General features: G+C 40.8%; 1 protein-coding gene across 1 annotated transcript; it reads left to right on the top strand.

Moving 5' to 3' along the window:
• Positions 1 to 12504: 12504 nt before the first annotated feature.
• LOC110219487 (large ribosomal subunit protein eL43) lies at positions 12505 to 18369 on the top strand. The gene is made up of 4 exons (XM_021002872.2): positions 12505 to 12589; positions 14563 to 14691; positions 16029 to 16111; positions 18237 to 18369. The coding sequence occupies exons 1-4, from the start codon at positions 12587 to 12589 to the stop codon at positions 18298 to 18300; spliced, it is 279 nt and encodes a 92-aa protein (XP_020858531.1). The 5' UTR covers positions 12505 to 12586; the 3' UTR covers positions 18301 to 18369.
• Positions 18370 to 19687: the final 1318 nt, after the last annotated feature.

The raw sequence follows: 19687 nt of genomic DNA, 5'->3' as shown, positions 1-19687 counted from the left end.
GCCTGTTTTCACTTCATTTCATGGCAGTGTCTGGATTTAATTTCTGCTGTTCTGACTAGACACCATCAAGCAGTAGATAAAATGTTGGGCTGGATGAGACCTGGGTTCAGATTCTGCCCCTCATACCTACTACTGTGTTACCCTAGACAAGTCATTTATCCTCTTTGTGGCAAAGTAATTCCTCCCCTATGGTTGACCTACTAAGTCATAGATGGGTTTGATCTGTGTTCTCATACCCAGAACTGAGGAAATCTCATAACCTTGTATTCAGGTATTTGATCATCAAGATCCTCACCTGGCCTCTCAAATCAATGAACATATATTAAGCATCTACTGTGTTCAGAGTTCTGTGCTAAGCTCTGAGGCAGATCCCAAGCTGAGATGAGTCACAGTGCCCATCTTTGTGGAATTTTACAACCTAGTTAGGGGGATAGAACAGGTACACAATTCCTTGCACTTGGAGGACACTTGATGTTTGTAAAATTAAATCCATAGCCAAGTCAACAAGCATTTATTAAGCACTTGGTTTATGCCAGGTACTGGGGGCTTTGTAGAGAAAATCATAGACAAGAATTCAGACTTGGCTGGCCTAGGTCTCCTCCTGAAAATGGAGGTTATGGGAAGAACTGACCAATGAGAGGGAAAGCACAGCTGAATTGGAAGCACAATGTTAGAGTCCATAATTAACATCAATTGCCTCTCCCTTATCTAGAGCTGGGTGCTTTCTGCTCTCCTCTCCCCCGCACCCTCTCAAAAATTGCTGTGAATTCATGTTCAAGTTTTTGTTGACTTGCTAAGGACCTAGGGCAAAAAATGGGATTTTTGTGAAACCTTGCATTATGATTTTTTTAAAAAATCACTTTTGTTGTTTTATTAGGTCTCCTTAAATGAACTTTCAGAAGGTTCATCTCAGCACTCGTAGAACTCCAGGAGCTGGTCTGTCATCTCACCTATCCAGGGCCTCTAAAACAAAGTGCCTTCGTGTTCCCAGTGAGACCTTGTCCAGCTCCTGCCTCTGGAGCTGGGTTCATGTGGCTGCAGGTGATCCAATTAGGATAAATGGCATAGTGCTTGGAGTAGCTGTTTTCACTTCCTTCTTGGCTCCAGATGAGGCTTTTTCAAGGTCACTGTCAAACATTAAGCATCAGGAGCCATTTCCAAACCCCTGGCTGTCCCAGTGAACTCAGCCCCAGAGGCTCCACGTCCTGTAAAATCTTTGCTCCTTGGCTCTGTGAGAATTTGTATTCCCTCAGAGCAAAGGAGCAAATTGCAAAATGGTGGGATAAATAACAATAATAACTCCAACCCCATTTCTTACCTTAGGGTCATGGGATTTAGTGCTCTAACCCTCCAAATTTTACAGATGAGGAACCTGGGACCAAGAAATAGAAAGTGCCTCAGGTCATGTTGGTATTATGTAATAGAGCTGGAATTCAAAGCCAGGTACCTTGACTCCAAGTATAGTGCCCTTGCCACTTGAGAATACAAGTAGAAGCAGAAATGTAATCCCTGCCTTCAAGGAGCTTACATTCCTTTATTTACATAAATAGTATTTTATTTTTTCTTATTACACGTAAAGACAATTTTCAACATTCATTTTTTATAAGATTTTGAGTTCTAAATTTTTCTTCTTCCCTCCCCTTCCCAAGATGTCAAGCAATCTGATATAGGTTATACATGTGCAATCATGTAAAACATATTTCCACATTAGTCATGTTGTGAAAGAAGAAACAGAAGAAAAGGAAAAACCATGAATAAAAACAGAGAAAGTAAAAATAGTATGTTTTGTTCTACATTCAAACTCCATTAGTTCTTTCTCTGGAGGAGGATAGCATTTTCTATCACGAGTCTTTTGGAACTGTCTTGGATCATTGTATTGCTGGGAAGAGCTAAATCAGTCATAGTAGATCACAGGGTGTTGCTTTTACCGTGTATACAGTATTCAAGGAGCTTACATTCTAATGGCTGAAGGCAGCACAAAAAAGGTGAGTAGGCTACTCTCCCAGGGGCATGGTAGAGAAAGTCTGGAGAATGTGGAATACAACCTAGAAAGGAAGCTACGTCTACCCTGGGCATCCTCCCTAAAATGGAGATTGTAGGGAAAACCAGGCAATCAGAAAGAAAGTCCAGGGTCATGAATGCATCCTGGAGAGGAATGAAGATGTGCCTGGCTTGGAAGTAATCCTGGGAGTCACCAGTCCAGCTTACATGCTACTGCTTCAGTGATCTGCCATCAAACTACAGCTGCCTCTCCCACCCCCTTCCTTCTTACTCAGTTCTAGGATTAGCAGGCTAAGAGGTATGAATCTCTTGGATTAACCACAGTTGGCTAAATTCTGCTTATTGACTGTTGAGGTCAATAAGAAAGGGATCTGAGTGGGAGCTGAGCTCTCTCCATAGTGATATTCTACAAAATAAAGACTAAGGACCAGTGCTCCATATTGGAATCAATTTGTTTGGCTTGGTTATATCCAATTTATGTGGCAGGCAATGGGCTAGGTACTGATGATACTGGCAAAATGAAAAATTGTCCCTGCCATCGAGGAGTCAGCTTTCTACAAGGGACATATACAGTCAGTTTACCACGTGCCAAGCATGGGAGATACAAAGAAAGTAAAAAACATAGTCCTTGCCCACAGGGAGGCCATGTAATGGGAGAGACAGCATGCACAAAATTGTACACAGAAGGTGTAAATGTGATGTCAATGAAAGGTGATCTCCAAGAGAAGGCACTAGTGGTAAAGGGGAGGGGGGTGGGTGGAGAACCAGGAAGGCCTCGTGCAGAAAATCAAATTTGAGCTCAGTCTTGAAGAAATCCAGGGAAGGCAAGAGATGGAGAATAGGTTTTTTGGTTTAAGAGACAAGCATTGCAAACGCATGGAGTTGGGAGAGAATGTGCCAGGCCTAGAGTCAGGAAGACCCGAGTTCAAATGTGACCTCAAGACATTAGCTATGTGACTAGGTGACAAGTCACTTAACCCTGTTTGCCTCAGTTTCCTCATCTGTAAAATGAGCTGGAGAAGGAAATGGCAAATCACTATGGTATCTTTGCCAAGAAAACCCTAAACGGGGTCATGGAAATTAGACATCACTGAAATGACTCAACAACAACAAAAAGGCCAGTCATTGAATCACAGAGTACATGGAAAGAAATTAATTGACTGGATTGGTAGAAAGGTGACAGGTTGTGAAGTGTAAAAATGAAACAGAGGATTTTATATATGATCTTGGAGGCAATACATGTCTTTTTTTTTTTAAACAGACCTGTGATTTCATTGGTATAAGGAATGCAGGGCAAGGAAAAGTCACTACCAATATAGGTCTGCACCTGCTCTTCAATTTCATAGTCTTAGAGAATTATCAGAGGCTTTGAAAAGCTAAGTGACTAGCCCAGGACCACAAAGCCATATGGGTCAGAGGCAAGTCTTGAACCTAGGTCTTCCTGGCTGCAAGTCTTGAACCTAGGTCTTCCTGGCTTCAAAACCAGCTCTCTGTGCTCTACACCAAGCTGCCTCTCCAAGATGTAAATAGACAAAATATATACATAATAATATAACTTGATGAGGAGGGAAGCAACATTCACCACTAAATAGGTTTCAGGAAAGGTTACCTTTAGAAGATGACCCATGTCCTGCCCCTGAAGGAAGCTGAGAATTCCTAGAGATGAGGAAGGAATGTGTCCCAGGCACGGAGGCAGGAGTGTGACATTCAGGCGATGGGAAGGAGGCAACTGTCCTGAACAGAGAGAACAAGAAGAGGAGTGAGGTACAATAAACCAGAGAATTCCATCCAGACTTTATATGTCAAGCTGAATTTGTAGTTTATCTTTGAGACATATATACCCTCAGATTCAGTCACTGGAGCTTGGGGAAGACAAGAAAGGCTACCCCTTGATGGAACTTGACTTTTCTTCTTGGCTGTTAAATTTTTTTTTTCTGTTGAGCTTTGGAGCCTCAGATCTCTGGTTTCCTCTCTTCTGCCAGCCTCATGCATGCATGGGGTTACATGGAGTTTTAATGAAGCTTGAGAGCTCTTCAAACCAGAAGTGAAGAGGACACAGTGGAGAGAACCTGATTATTGAGACTGTGACTGTCTGATATCAACTGCTTCCTATCTCCGAGCAGGATGTGCATTTGGGATGATGGTGGCAGCTGTGAATACTTTCAAGGAGAAAATGTTCTGTATGCCACTGGAGAATTCCTTTGACTCAACAGCTAAAAGAACTTCTCTCTCTCTGGGGGCCGGTTTTTAATTAATTTATTTATTTTTATAAAGGGAAAGTGAATTTTGAGTGTTCTTGAAGACTCGAGGTGACTCAGCAGAGATTATACGGAGGTTTTTATGGGGACGCATTATAGATAAAGTGTATACCTGACAGCTCTTTAATGGGATTCAAGATTTATCTATGTGTAGAGAAGATAAATTGAGATTTTATGAGAAGCGGAATTCTCTGAAGACCCTTAGAGCTGATTTCATCAAAGTGTCATTCCCCCTTCCTCTAGTCTGCTGTTTAAAGAGAATTGTTCGACTTTGACAAAATTACTCAGGATCTGAAAAAAATGTCTCTAGTATAGAGTGCCTCATTTTCTGCCATTCTAATGCTGGAATTCAAGAGCGCTCTCTCGCTTGCTCTCTCTCTCTCTCTCTCTCTCTCTCTCTCTCTCTCTCTGTTGCACTCTCTTTCTTGCTCTATCCCTATCCTCTAGCTCTGTCTCTCTCTGACTCTCTCTCTCTCTGTCTGTCTCTCTCTGTCTCTCTCACTGTCTCTGTCTCTTTTGCTCTATCTCTGTTTCTGTCTCTGTCTCTCTGTCTCTCACTGTCTGTCTCTTTTGCTCTATTTCTGTTCCCTCTTTCTCTCTCTCTCTTTTTTTGCTCTATCCCTCTCCTCTATCTCTGTCTCTCCTCTCTCTTGGGATCTCTCTGTCTTTGTTTTCTTCTTTCTCTGTTTCTGTCTCTCTTTCTATCTCTGTCTCAGTCTCTCTCTCTTTCTCTCTCATTGTCTCTGTCTCTTTTCTATCCCTGTCCTCTATCTCTCTCTCTGTCTCCCTCTCTGGCTTTTTCACTGTCTCTGTCTCTTTTGCTCTATCTCTGTCTCCCTCTCTGTCTCTGTCTTTCTCTCTTTTTTTCTCTATCCCTTTCCTCTATCTCTGCCTCTCTCTCGGGATCTCTTTCTTTCTTTCTTTCTTTCTTTCTTTCTTTCTTTCTTTCTTTCTTTCTTTCTTTCTCTCTCTCTCTCTCTTTTCTTTTTCTCTCTTTCTCTTCTTTCTTTCTTTCTTTCTTTCTCTCTCTCTCTCTCTTTTCTTTTTCTCTCTTTCTCTTCTTTCTTTCTTTCTTTCTTTCTTTCTTTCTTTCTTTCTTTCTTTCTTTCTTTCTTTCTTTCTTTCTTTCTTTTTCTTTCTGTCTCTGTCTTTCTGTCTTTCCCTCTGCTTCTCTCCTCCTTTCACTCTTATCGTCTCATTTGTTCTGCCTTTCTCCATCAATCTCCCCTGAACAGTTGCTGGGTGCTGACTAAAAGGCAGTGTGGGATGACAGGAAGAGCCGTGAAAAAAGGAGTTAATCCAAATCCCAGTTCTGCCACCTGATACTTGTGTTATTTGGGCCAAATCACTTCCTTTGTCCTCAGATACAGTTGGGATGGAGAGCTCCTTCCACTTCTAAATGAATGATGCAATGATGAGACAGATGTCTCCGTTGACTGTCTGGGCAGTACTACTTTGCTGGTTTCTTGAGAGATTGCATTATGCTACAGCGGAAAGGGAATTGGTTTTGGATTCAGAGGACCTGGGTTCGAATCCTGCCTCTAATGATTATTACCTATTTAACCTTGGACAAGGCAGCCAGGTGGCTCATTGGATAGAGTCCTGGGCTTGAAGTCAGGAAGCCCTGAGTTCATATCTGTTCTCAGACATGTACTAGCTATGTGACTTTGGACAAGTCACTTAACCCTGTTTGTCTCAGTTTCCTCATCTATAAAATGAGCTGGAGAAGGAAATGGCAAATCCCTCCAGTATCTTTGCCAAGAAAACCCCATATGGGGTCATAAAGTGGAATGCAACTAAATGACTGAACAACCTTGGATAAGTCACAACCTCTCAGTTTCCTTATCTTTAAAATGAGTGGGTTGGGGTAGCTTGACGGTTCAATGGATAGAGCACTGGCCTTAGAGTCAGGAGGACCAGAGTTCAAATCCAGCCTCAGACACTTAGTACCTGGGTGATCCTAGCCAAGTCATTTAACCTTGATTGCCTCAAAGAAAGACAGAAGAAAAGAAAAAAAAATAAAACGAGTGGGTTGGCCCCTGAAGTCACTTCCAGCTGTAGATCTATGGTCCTGTGAAATTTTGCAGGCCCTGGGCAAGTTTGGGGTGAGCCAAAATCATTCCCATCAAGAGATAGAGACTGAGGGGCTAGATCAGGGGTGAGGAACCTGCAGCCTCAAGGCCACATGTGGCCCTCTAGGTCCTCAAGTGCAGCTCTTTGACTGAATCCAAACTTCACAGTACAAATCCCCTCAATAAAAAGATTTATTTTATAAAACTTGGACATTAGCAGGTATTTGTTCCTCTCGGCCTTCTCTGTTCTTGCAGAGAGACACTGACAACATCCAGAATTTATTTTTGTGGGGAGAAAGAATTAGGGCCCCTGTATGTCAAGGGCTTTTACTTTCTAATTCTCATTAAGAAATTTCTAAGAGAACAGAATTTTCTGTCTTGCTCTTGTCCCCAAAGGAGCATGCATCCTGTTGCCCCATCTGTCTCTCCAATCCTTCCACTCTGACTAGAGCAGAATCTGCCTAGATCTCCTGGTGTGTAAAGTAGGCAGTGGCAGATAGAATAGACATAGTAGAGGTCGCATCTCATGCATCCTTCCTGGGAACAGGTGGCAAACAATAAGGGACCCTGATTTCTATTTCCTTGGCCTATTTTCCTAAAATGTAGGTCTGGCTGTGTAAGCTCCTAACTATATAAATCTTAATGGCTCCCTATTGCCTGTAAGATCAAATTTAGAAATAAGAACAAATACAGAAACAAGTAGAAACAAGAATCCAATAATATATTGTTTATAAGAGACACACTTGAAACAGAAACACACATGCATATTTAAAATAAAGGGCTGGAGCAGAATTTCTTATATTTCAGCTGAAGTAAAAAAAAAGGCAGGGGTAGTGACATCTCAGACAAATCAAAAGCAAAAATAGACCTAATTAAAAAGAGATTATCAGGGAAACTACATTATCCTAAAAGGTAACATAGACAATGAAACAATATAAAAAATTTTCACAGCAACTTTCTCTGATAAAGTCCTCATTTCTCAAATATATACTTAGCATAGAAGTGAGTCAAATTTATAGAAATAAGAGCCATTCCCCAACTGATAAATGGTCAAAGGATATAAATAGGTAGTTTTCAGGAGAAAAAAAATCAAAGCTATCAACAGTCATGTAAAAATGCTCTAAATCACTATTGATTAGAGAAATGCAAATTAAAACAACTCTGAGGCACTACCTCACACCTATCAGAAATGACAAATGCCAGAGGGGATGAGAAAAAAATAGGTACACTAATGAACTGCTGGTGGAGTAGTGAACTGGTCCAACCATTCTTGAAAACAATTTTGAACTATGCCCAAAGGTCTATAATACTGTGCATACCCTTTGACACAGCAATACCATTAGTAGATCTGTATATCAAAGAGATTAAAGGAAAATGACTTAAAAATATTTATAGCAGCTCTTTTTGTGGTGGCAAAGAATTGGAAATTGGGGGGATGCCCATCAGTTGGGGAATGGCTGAGCAAGTTGTGGCATACAATTGTGATGGAATGTTATTGTGCTATGAGAAATGATGAGGAATATGGTTTCAGAAAAAAAAAAGTGGCAAAACCTATATGAACTGATGCAAAGTAAAGTGAGAAGAACCAGGAGATCATTGTGCAGAGGAACAGCAATGCTATAGTGGATAAATTGTGAAAGACTTGGCCACTCTGATCCAAGGCAATCCAAAGGACTCATGATAAAAAGGGGTAAAACTAGATGATGCAACAGGCAGGAGCACTGTATCTGGAGTGAGAAAGACGAGAGTTCAAATGTGAGCTCAGATATTTACTAGATGTGTGACCCTGGGTAAGTCACATAACCCCTGCTTACATAAAACTGAAGAAGGAAATGGCAAACCACTCCAATATCTTTGTCCCAAGAAAAGCCCATATTCATGTTGGTCCACAGGGTGATGAAGAGTCAGACGTGACTGAATAATAACATGATGAAATAATGCTGTCCACCTCCAGAGAGAGAGAACTGATGAATTCTGAGTGCAAATGGAAATAGAATTTTATCGCTTTAATTTTCTTGCTCTTTTAAAAAATATGTAATATGGAAATATTTGGCATGATTTCACATGCATAACTTCACATGCATGCTTGCCTTCTCAGTGGATGGAGAAGGGGGTGGGAGAGAATTTCTTTTTCAAAATTTAAGAAGGAAAGAATGTTAAAAATAAATAATAAATTAAAATGTAAAAAAAAAAAAGACCAACTATAAATAGCCTTCCTCAGGCTCTTCCACCGACCCTCAGTTTCTTGTTCCCACCCTCAAAGGCTACCTTCTATCTCTTCTAGTTACTTTGTATGTATCAGTGTATGGATATGTTCTTTCCCCTATTAGAACAAAAGTTCATTGAAGGGAGGATTATTCTTGCTTCTTCTTGTATCCTTAGTATTTAGCACAGTGCCTGACACAATAGTAAGTACTCAATAAAATGTTTGTGGGTTGACAGATTGATTTTCTGGCCTGTTTGAAGAAACTGGGATAATTTAACCTAAAGAAGAGAAGCATAAAGAGACGGCTTACTATGTGCAAAGCACATACAAAGTACTCCGTATGTGCAAAGCGCTGTACTAGATGCTAGGTGTACAACTAAAATAAAATAACAGATTCTGTCCCTAAGGAGCTCATACCCTCATTACTACTAGGAATACAGTATGTGTGTATACAGATAAGCCCAATACAAGATCAGGTGTAATGGGGAAAGGAGAGATACCACAAAGTTCTTTAGGAAAAGTTGAGGAAGGAAGGAACATTTGAGCTATTCTCTCCCTCATCAGGCTTTAGAGAAAGCCTTAGAGATGAGGTGTCAACCTGGTATTGCTCTTGTTTCTGTATCTGATTTTAGAAGTAGTAGGGAGGAAGGAAGAGAGAGATGTGAATAGGCTGAGATGAGAAGGGAGCACATTAACAAAGAATTAGAAACTAAAGGGGGTGTCTATCAGTTGGAGGATGGCTTTAAGAATTGTGATCTGCAAATGTAATAGAATGTTATTATGCCATAAGAAATAATACATATGGCAAACTCAGAGAAACTTGAGGAGGCTTGTACTGATGAACAAATGTGGAGTGAAGTTAGCAGAACCAGAAGAATGGATTCTATCAGGGCTCCTTAACCTTGTTCATGTCCTTGGACCCCTTTGGTTATCTGACAAAGCCTGATAGACCTCTTCTCAGAATCATGTCTTTAAGTGCATAGAATAAAATAGATAGAATTATAAGGAAAATCAATCATACTGAAACAGCTATCTATCTATCTATCTAAACTACTTCACAGACCCCAGGTTAAGAACCCTGAATTACATGATGTCAGAAGACATCAGAATTCTCATGAATGCGGCATCCACTCATGATTTCAGAAGACTGGCTCTTGGCAGAGGTGGTGGACCAGAGATGCAGAATAAAACATACATTTTCAAATGTGGCCAATATATAGGTTTGTTTTGTCTGTTTGTACTTATTTGTTACAAGGAAGGGCTCCACTGGGGTGAGTCAGTCAGTGGGACATAACAGTTAACATTGAAAAAAAGAGCAAAGCGAAACTTTAATTTAAAAAAGAGTGCATTTCATGCATGCCAAGAGCCTTTATGAATGCATGAAGGTAGGAAGTAGCAAGTTGAGATTGATTAAAAAATCCAATTGTCTAATCAACTGAAAAGAAGAATCCATGAAGAGGAATACTAAGAAATAAGGGTGTCAAGGAAGATTGGAATCAGATCATAGAGGGCTTTAAATGTCATGCAAAATTGTATTTTATCCTAGAGGTAATCAGGAGACTCTGAAGGTTTTTGAGAAGAGCATGAAATAAATTTAAAAAGCATTTATTAAGTCCTTACCATGTACAAAATCAGGATGACTTGGGTTCAGATCCAGCCTCAGACACTTACTAGCTGTGGGACCCTGAGCAAGTCACTTAACTTCTGTTTGCTTCAGTCTCCTCATCTGTAAAATGGAGATAATATCACCTACTTCCCAGGATTGTTGTTGTGTGAATCAAATGAGATAATAATTGTAATTGCTTAGCACAGTGCCTGGCATGTAGTAAATGTTATCTAAATACTATGATTGTTGCTAAGTTCTGGGGATACAGGTGGGGATACAAGACATTCTCTGCTCTCAAGGAACTCACACTCTAAAAGGGGCAGATAATGTGTCTCGGAAGAGGTTTCAGCTGCAAGTTAGATGGAAAGTCCCAGTGGTCCATAGGATGCAGTAACACAGCAGATGGCAATGCACCTTTAAAGTAATTTCCATGGATAAAATCATATCTCTTTCTGATATTGAACCATGTGCAATTCAAAGATATTTCTTCTCCTAGATGATTGGGGTGAGGGAGAGTAAGCTACGATAGCAAGTTTGACGGTCTAAGTCAGAGATGTCAAACATGGCCTGCATGTAGCTCACAAAACTGCTGGAAAGTTGGACCAAACTAGATTAAAATATGATTGGGAAATATTTTAAAAATAAATAAAAATACAATAAAACCTAAATAATATCACATTTAAAGTTACTTCAGTAGGCAGCCCACAGGGATCCTTATGTATGAATCAGTGGCCCCTGTTTCTATTTGAATTTGATGCCACTGGTCTAGGGGATACTGCTATTCCCCGGGTTCTTGGACTCATCTGTCCAATGGTTGCAGTTGGGCAGTAACAGTAATAGGTTCTTTTTCCACAAGAGTTGCTCCCCATCAACTGCTCTTTATGGGGTTTCAACCTACAATTTAAGAAGCAGTAAGAAGCACTAAGGGTCAAGAGTGGAAAAAGTTTAAGAAGCCCTGCTAGGTGACACAATGGATAGAGTGCCAGGCCTGAAGTCAGAAAGACTTATTTTCATGAGTTCAAATCTGACCTCAGACACTTAGTAGCTATGTGACCCTGGGAAAGTCACTTCACTCTGTTTGCCTCAGTTTCCTCATCTGTAAAATGAGCTGGAGAAGGAAATGGCAAACCACTCCAGTATCTCTGCCAAGAAAGCCCCAAATGGGACCATGAAGAGTCGGACATGACTGAAAAATGAGTGCACAACAAATGCTAGGAATTATTATTTGGAAAGTTATTTTGATAGTTGTGTGGAGCATGGATTAGAGAGCAGAGATACTAGAGTTAGGGAGACTAGTTAGAATCTATTACAATAGCCCAACTGGGCGATTAGGAAGGTCTGAACTAAGGCAGTGAGTGATAAGGACAAGGAGGTGAATACCAAAGCTTTCACGGAGCTAGAGTCCCTAAGACTTGGATATAAAGGGCAGAGGAGGGGTGGTAAGAGGATGCAAAATTATTTTGATGTTTGAGACTGAAAAGATAAGCTTGAAGGAGGGACAAGTTTAGGGAGAAAGTAGACTACTTTCATTTTAGACACTCTAAGTTTAAATGCCAACAAGATATCCAAATGGAGGTAATCAATGGGCAGTTGGTGATATGGGTCTAGAATTCTGGAGCTGGACTTAAAGCTGGATTTGGGAATCATCTATATATAAAGGCAGTAAATTGAATGCATGAGAGTGAATGAAAACGACACAGAGGAGAGGAAATATCCTGTGAGCAGAATCAAAGAATCAAATCCTCTCTGCAACACTCTAACAAAAGATCATCCATCCAGAATTTGCTTGAGGAACTCCAAAGAAGTGGAATTACTACTTGCTCCACAGGGCAGAACCAAAAACAATGGTCAAAGTTTCAATGAGGTAAATTTAAACTTGATGTAGGGTTAAAAACTCCCTAACATCAAGATGAAGCAGTGAATAGAGCAATGGACCTGCATTTTAGCTATATACATGTTTGCTATTATTATTTAATATTTTGATACCTGTATTTCTATGTAATTGATTTCTTTTGCAATCCGAGGTATTTTATTTTATGCATTTTAAAATATTATTCTAAAAAGAGGTCCATAGCCTCGACAAGACCGTCAAAGGTGCCACGACACACAAAAAAGTTAAGAACTCCTGATCCATATCTATGATCCTATGATCTGTAAAATACAAAGGGACTTAAAAGTCTCTTCCTACTTTTAAATCCTATATTCCTATGAAAACTCTTCCAGATATAACGTTCTGTGACTGTATTCCAAACACTCCCAGGCTCCTCCGCAAGGGACTGAAGAGCATCCTGGACGACTCATCTTTAGACTTTACCGCCCAACCATAGAGTTCTTTTGCTAGCTAGCCCCATCTCTATGACTTTCACTTCCGGTTTCAGGCCCTGAAAGCGCGCATGCGCACTGCCTTCTTTCCTCTCCGAGCCCCGGCCCTGCAACTGGCAACATGGTAAGTGGGCCCCTCCAGCCTTTAGGCCTCCCAGCATCCGCCTCCATCTACCCCAACGCTGGGCCCCTTTCTGACCCAGAACACTCCCGTCCTTCTTCTCTGGCCTCCGCCTTACTCGCGTTACCCCTACCGGCCCTCTGCCGCCGGGGTGGCCTTTGCCCCGGGACGTGGCGCGGGGGCCGAGCCCGGGGAGGCGCGCGCGGCCTTGACGGCCTGGAAGGACGGAGGCCTGCGCGTGCGCCTCCGGGAGGGGGGAGAAGGGAAGGGAGGGGGGCGTCCGCGGAGCGCGCGAGGTCCCGGCCGGCTTTGGGGGCAGTGGCAGGGGCGAGAGCGGACCCCGGCGTACGGGGGCGGGTGGGGAGGCGGAAGGGAGCCCGGTCCCGGCCCCTGCGTGGGCAGGTCCGTGTGAACAGCGTTCTCCGGTCTAGAAGCGTTTATTGGCGCGCTGTGTTAGGAGGCCCTGAGTGCAATCGGGGAAACCTGAGTTATTCGATGGCTGGGCGAGTCCCTTCGCTGTCAGCCTCAGTTTACCCATCTGTAAAATGGGAATGATAGGGAAAGTGGATAAAGTGCCGGGCCAGGGGTCAGAGGACTCCTCTTCCTGAGTTTAAATCTGCCCTCAGACACCTTATTAGCTGTGTGACCCTGGGCGAAGTCGCTTGACTGCCTCAGTTTCCTCATCTTTAAAATGAGCCGATTTCCGACGGCAAGAAAACCACAAATGAGTTCATCAAGAGTGGGACACGACTGAACAATAGAAATGGGGGTGATAATAGCACCGACCTCCCACAGTTGTCGTTAGGATCAAATGAGATATTTGTGAAAGAACTGCACAGGTGCTAGCTGCTGGGGGAATACAGAGAAGAGGGGGGGAAAGCCCTCTTTTCCAGGAGCCTACCGGCTAATAGAGGAGACAGTGCCACCAACTCTATACATATATACATGAGAAATTGGAGATAATTAACAGAGGTACTGCTTTGGGCCTTGAGTGACTAAGCCATAAAGGATTACATAAATTGTTATGGGTTAATATAAATTGTTTTTTATAAATTTGTATAAATACATTGTTTGCATAAATGTAAGGATGATTATATAAAATGTAAAGTTAGTTCTTAACAGTTGGAGGTCTTTAAAAAAAAAAGCCTGTTGCTAGATTCCTTAGAGTTGTGGCAGGGTTCTCTTTTCTGGGTCCCTTTTAGGATCAGGCAGTACTCATACTTAGTACTAGTTTAAGGTGTACAAAGTATATTACATACATTTGACTCTCCCAAGAACTCCTGTGGCATGAGTTGGCTTTTGATTTCCTCTGTGATTGTTAGCTCCTTGAGGGTAGGTATTGGTTTTTTTTTTTTGGCCTCTTCTTGTCAGTGCCTGATAACTTTGGTGCTTAATAAATGTTGATTGATTGATTAACTCCTGAACTTTCCCTTCAATGCAGATTTCTGCTTTTGTTCCTAGTAGAGTTAGCTGGGGGCACTGAGAGGTAAAAATGACTTGCCTACTAGGGTAACTTAGCCTGGTATGGATCAAAGGCAAGGATTTGAACCAAAGTCTCTGCTGACTGACTCACTTTCCATTGTTACTTTGTACTATATCGTGCTTTATTCTAGTTGCTAATGAAATGAAATAATAGCCAGGGTTTTATTATAGTGCTTTAAGGTTTATAAAGCTTATTACAAATACTTCATTTGATCCCAGTAACCTGGGAGGTAGGTGCTATTCCCATTTTGCTGAGGAGATTGAGGCACATAGATTAGGTGACTTGCCCACGGTCTGCCATTTAATTGACTGAGGCTGGGTTTCACCTCAGATCTTCTTGACTCTAGATGTATCATGGTTCTCAGCCCTAGATTACAGGAGATTGTTGAATTGTCTTAAATTATAAACTTCTTGAGGAGAAAAATGTTCTTTTCTGTACCCAGTGGTTAACATGTTCAGTGTTTAAATGTTTTGTTGAAATTGGACCATCACAGGCTAAACGTACCAAGAAGGTCGGAATTGTTGGTAAATATGGAACACGTTACGGTGCATCCCTCAGAAAAATGGTGAAGAAGATTGAAATTAGCCAGCATGCCAAGTATACCTGCTCCTTCTGTGGCAAGGTGAGTAACATGGGGAAAGGGACTATCTTAACTGTCCTTAGGACTTTTCCCAAACCATTGTTTTTCTGCCCTGTTTTTGCCCTCCTTGTTTTTAATCCTTAAAACTAAGTTATCAACACCTTCTTTGTGCCTGACATTATATAAGCCCTATAGTCCTTGCCCTGAAGGAACTTAGATTCTAGGGCAGAGAAAATTAAATCTGAATTTGGGGATGGATCACAAACAACTTGAGGGAATTAGGAGACATCCTGTGGTTTAGGGGTTCAAGGGTCCTGGGATCCCAAAATCACAACACGTGGGACCTGTCCGAAAGAACTTGACCCAAGCCTTCTTTCAGCCAAAGACAAGGTTATTAGAACATTGTCATATTGGGCAGACTCTTAAGGAGTCTGAACATGGGTAAGCAGTGGATAGATTTTAGGAATCCCAGCATCTTAATGGAGACAAGATGGACCTTATATACAGAAAGCCTGTGGGAGGGATCTAGGAGTGGCCAAGTAGTCTGTGAGGTGATAGAATTACCAAGGGTGGGAAGGGCCATAGGGAGGCAAGACAGTGGAGGGAATATTGGTATAGCCACAGTGAAAGGCCAGTTGATGGGATTATAGCCTCAGGCTAAAGCCAGAGATTTGGCCATGTGAGAAAGTCCAGGGTTTTTCTTTTCTGGGGTCTAGATCCCATTCTCATCAGTAGTATTTGTGCAGAACCTTGATAGGGACTAGGAATTTTGGGGCAAGTGGGGTGGTGAACAGGAGGGAGCACCAAGGGCAGGGGCACTGAGCAAAGGCATGGAAGTGGGAGATGGAACATGATAAAGGGGAAAGAGCAAATAGCCAGGGTTGCCTAGGTTGGACCTTTTTTCCCTTTTGGCTCTCCAATATGGCTTTTAGTTACCATATGTGAAAGGTGAGGCAGTGCACAAGAATGTTTGCTGTTCTTAAATTCCAGCTCTGTCCTCACCATATCTGGGGCCTTGGGCAAAGTCATTTAGCTTCTGTAAGCTTCAGTTTCTTCTGTAAAATGGACATAATGATGCTACCTGCCTAAAAGTTAAAGAGAGTGCTATATAAATGTGAGTTGTTAGAATGAGGCTGAATTTAGACTTTTATTAAAGACTTAAATGGAAAATAGCAAAAATAAACATTTGTTGACTAGAAGTTTAGAAAGACAAGATACTTAATTTGTGAGAAGAAACATTCTAAAGGAAAGGACATGACAGTGTTGCCCTGAACTGAGCATTACACCTGACAACTTTTAGAGATCTAAAACGGTTAAATTCAGCGTCTTAATTGTTTAAGGGTACAGGTTAGTTCATGTGGGAAATTTCTTTTTTGTAGACCAAAATGAAGAGACGGGCTGTGGGTATCTGGCATTGTGGATCCTGTATGAAGACAGTAGCTGGTGGTGCATGGACCTACAAGTAAGTCAGTTTGCCCAGGGAGGGGATGGGTGGGTGTGTGAGTGAGCAAAGTGTGTCCGCAGTGGGCAGTGCTAAGGTTAGTCCAGTTTTGATACCCACAAAAGACATTTGTGCCTGCTATATTCAGTGGCCACAGATTACATAGCAGCAGTCAGGTAGTGTTTTTCTGAGATTATACTCATTCACCACGACAAACATATACATATACATTTACATGGTTTGGGCCCTGCGAAGAAGGATGTCATCATTGTGAATGTAAAGAGGCTGTTGTGTAGAGCTGTAAATAGGAAGCTGTAGGACAGTTTACGTTTGTCAGAACCTAGACTCCTTTGGAAATTGTTGGTATATTAAGCCTTTGTATAGGCTGTCCCTCATGTCTGCAGTGCACTTCCTTCCCATCTTACCTGTTACGTGAGGCCTTTCTTGATTTCTGTACTGTTTACTCCCTGAGATTACCTTCATTTCCTTGGTAAATGCTTTACATATTACTTAGATGTGTATGTCTTGTATTTTGTATGTTAGTTCCTTTCAGGGTAAAGATACTTTTTGTTTTTGTGTCCTTAGCACCTGGAGTAACACATTTATTAACACATGCTTGTTGATAGGCTCCTAAGTAGCCTGGCAGGGTCCTGGCTTTGGTCCACATCAGCATTATGACAGTGGACAGTTTGCGCTAGACCAGCCTTGAAGCCTTTAAATTACAGATACATTGCCATGCACATTGGTGTAGGAAGCTTGGTGTTTCGCTCTCGTGTGTTTTAGTTAGATTAAGAAATGAAGAGGTTAAGGGACTCAGACCGCCTAACTTTAACAGGATTCAGTTGAATCCTGAAATGCCAGCAAGTCAGAATTCTTACCACATGCAGAACATGTGTGCTGGCAGTTTTGTTCATCTTTAAAAACACTTCTGAAAGATTTAGAGTTGACCATAATTTAATGATTGGGAAAGTTTGGGGGACTCCATTTTTAAGTGGAAAGGAAAGGAGAAAAGTACCCGCTCTGCTGGTTACATAGCAGGGAAAAAACACTGGAGATAGGTTATATATTCATATGGAAGTGGAGTCCTTGATAAATAAGAAATGCCATTCAAACTGAAAAAACTTAATTCTAACCATTTTTTGTTGGAAACATCTTTCAGATTTATTACATACTTACATAGCTTAAGTTTTGGTAGCTGAGTGACCAGCAGGACAGTTTTCTTAAGAGGGTGAGTCAATAACATGTAAATTTGGGCAGTTTTAAAACATTTTCAGAAACATTCAACACATTTTTTTGCTAGCTTAGTGTTGAAGCTTTCTAAGCTGTCAGCTGAGTCAGAGTAAGGCTGATAGTATATGAAAAATGAAGTCCTTCCTTAGTTAAAACTGTTCAGAATTTTTAAAATTGGTTTTTTTAGACAAAACATTTAAAAGTGATTGCTAATGCCATGCACTAACAATTCTTCCTGTTCTGTATGCAGACCTGCCTCTTATGCTTTTTTCATTCCAATTTGCCACTTCTCTATTCTGGTCTGATAAATCATATGCCCAGGATTGTTTAAATTGCGCAGAAATTAGGAAGCATTGAGGTGTGAATGAGAGCTTTTTGTGACAGCTGAACACTAGAAATCTTTTCAAGTCTGTTGGGAATGGCCTTGTCCCACATTTCTCATAGCATTCATATATATTCAACACAGCAAGACATAACCTGGGTCCTACAATGGGGTCAAGATATAAATGAATTGCTGGTGCTGTTATAGAGTCAAAATAACAATAAAATATTAAAGGCAGACTTTTTACCACAGTGCTGTTTCAGTGTTAGCTCAAAAATTGATGTCACACTTTTTTACCTTTTACCTGTTTGCTCATTTGTTTTCTGCTGGTATCCAAACCATCAGAAGCAATAGTAGCCTATTCTGTGTGGTCAAGATTTTACCTCTCTGCAAAATTCTTTTAAAGATGTAGTCTCCAGGAATGGATTATTTGAGTGTAATTTTGCATCTCTCAGAAGAAATCTTAACATTAAGATGAGACTAGCAAAGCCAGAATTTCTTCCAAGATTGCTATTTGGGATTTCATAATGTCCTTTCTTGTCTTAAGGTAGCTGTTTATGTTGGAAAATCTGACTTGGTTGCTTTCCTTTCCAGTACTACCTCTGCAGTCACAGTGAAATCTGCCATCAGAAGACTGAAGGAATTGAAAGACCAGTAAAATCTTCTTATCAAATATCTGTAGCCCATAGTCCAGCAATAAATGGGTTAATTTATGGAATAAAAATCACTTTGGTTCTTAATCGTCATTCTTTGAACCTATTCATAATTTGCTTGCAAATATTTGGTTAGTACAGAGTAAGTGTTTAAGCTAGGGTTGAAGGTGGTGGAGATACATGGTTCTATTTTCTCATGGAATTTGATGATTGGAGAGAAAGTACCAACCTATACAGAGAGTCACAATAATTAAACATGCATTGGAGAGTTGGACAGTCTGCACAAACTACAATATTTGTAAAGTGCTTTATAAATCTGAGAGCTCCATATATTAACAGAGTCTCAGTTCTGAGCCCGGTGTTCTTAGTATTCTACAACTGGTTCGTTAAAATCATTTGTCTATAGGAGTTGAAGGAAACAACATTTTTCTTAACAGATGAAGTTAAAGTACAGGCTTGTATCCTGAGGTCCTTGGATGTTCAAGGGGTCCCTGAACTTGATGGTAAAATTACATCTTTATTTCAGTATAATTGGTTTCCCTCATATAATATGAAATAATATAATATGAAAACCATTCCAAGGAGGAGTCCATAGGCTTTACATGAATTTCCCCAAGGGGGTTGAGTGGTGTCTATGACCCCCAAAAAAGATTAAGAACCTCTGTTCTAGAAGATGAAACAGCAAGTGACTTCCTGGGTCACTGCAAAATAATAAAATCCTGCTTTCTAGACTTGCCGATTTCTGGACAAATGATTTTATCTATATATCTCTCTCTATATGCAAATAACAGTACATTTGTAATTTTGTTATAATTTGTGAGGCCTACTAAATAGTTTTTACATTCACTTGGGAAAATTAGCTAGGTGTAGAGGGAAAACAAGTGTTTTTACTACTGGGGAAATACAAATAGACATTCGGTCTCTGTCACATGTGACTGCTGAATTTTCATTGATCTTTGAAAAACAAAAGAGGTCAAGTGCCACGGTATTGCAGATGGGTGAATTTGCAGTTTATGCTTTATTAGCCTTTAGGAAGGGAATTGATGGTGAGCATTAATAGGAGCTAGCATGGATTTATCAAAAACTGGTTAAGCAGCTAGACTAGCCTAATTTCTTTTGACAAGCTTGCTATGCCTTTGGGAAGCTATAGTATACACCTAGATTACAAAAAGGCATTTCACAAAATTGTGATATCCTCATGAACAAGGTGGAGGTGGTTACAGATTTTATTAGCTACTTGGATAAATGTCAGCCTATCTAGAACTTGTTAGGAGTGTTATTTCCCATTGATCTGCCTTTGGCCTTTTTGTGTTCAGTATTTTCATTAGTGCCTTAGGTCAAGTCCTAAAATTACAGAATTTAGAGCTAGCAGTTTGTCAATAGTCAGTAAAC

Source organism: Phascolarctos cinereus, unplaced genomic scaffold (genome assembly GCF_003287225.1).
Source record: "Phascolarctos cinereus isolate Bilbo 61053 unplaced genomic scaffold, phaCin_HiC Scaffold_7;HRSCAF=346, whole genome shotgun sequence".
Taxonomy (NCBI): domain Eukaryota; kingdom Metazoa; phylum Chordata; class Mammalia; order Diprotodontia; family Phascolarctidae; genus Phascolarctos; species Phascolarctos cinereus.
The sequence above is the reverse complement of the archived record's forward strand: the minus strand, read 5'-3'. Positions and strand labels throughout refer to the sequence as shown.

Excerpts from the sequence above, each read along its gene's own strand:
- LOC110219487 (XM_021002872.2), top strand. Across the intron at positions 14,692-16,028 it reads CCTGCTCCTTCTGTGGCAAG|ACCAAAATGAAGAGACGGGC; the intron begins GTGAGTAACATG and ends TCTTTTTTGTAG. Across the intron at positions 16,112-18,236 it reads GGTGGTGCATGGACCTACAA|TACTACCTCTGCAGTCACAG; the intron begins GTAAGTCAGTTT and ends TTTCCTTTCCAG.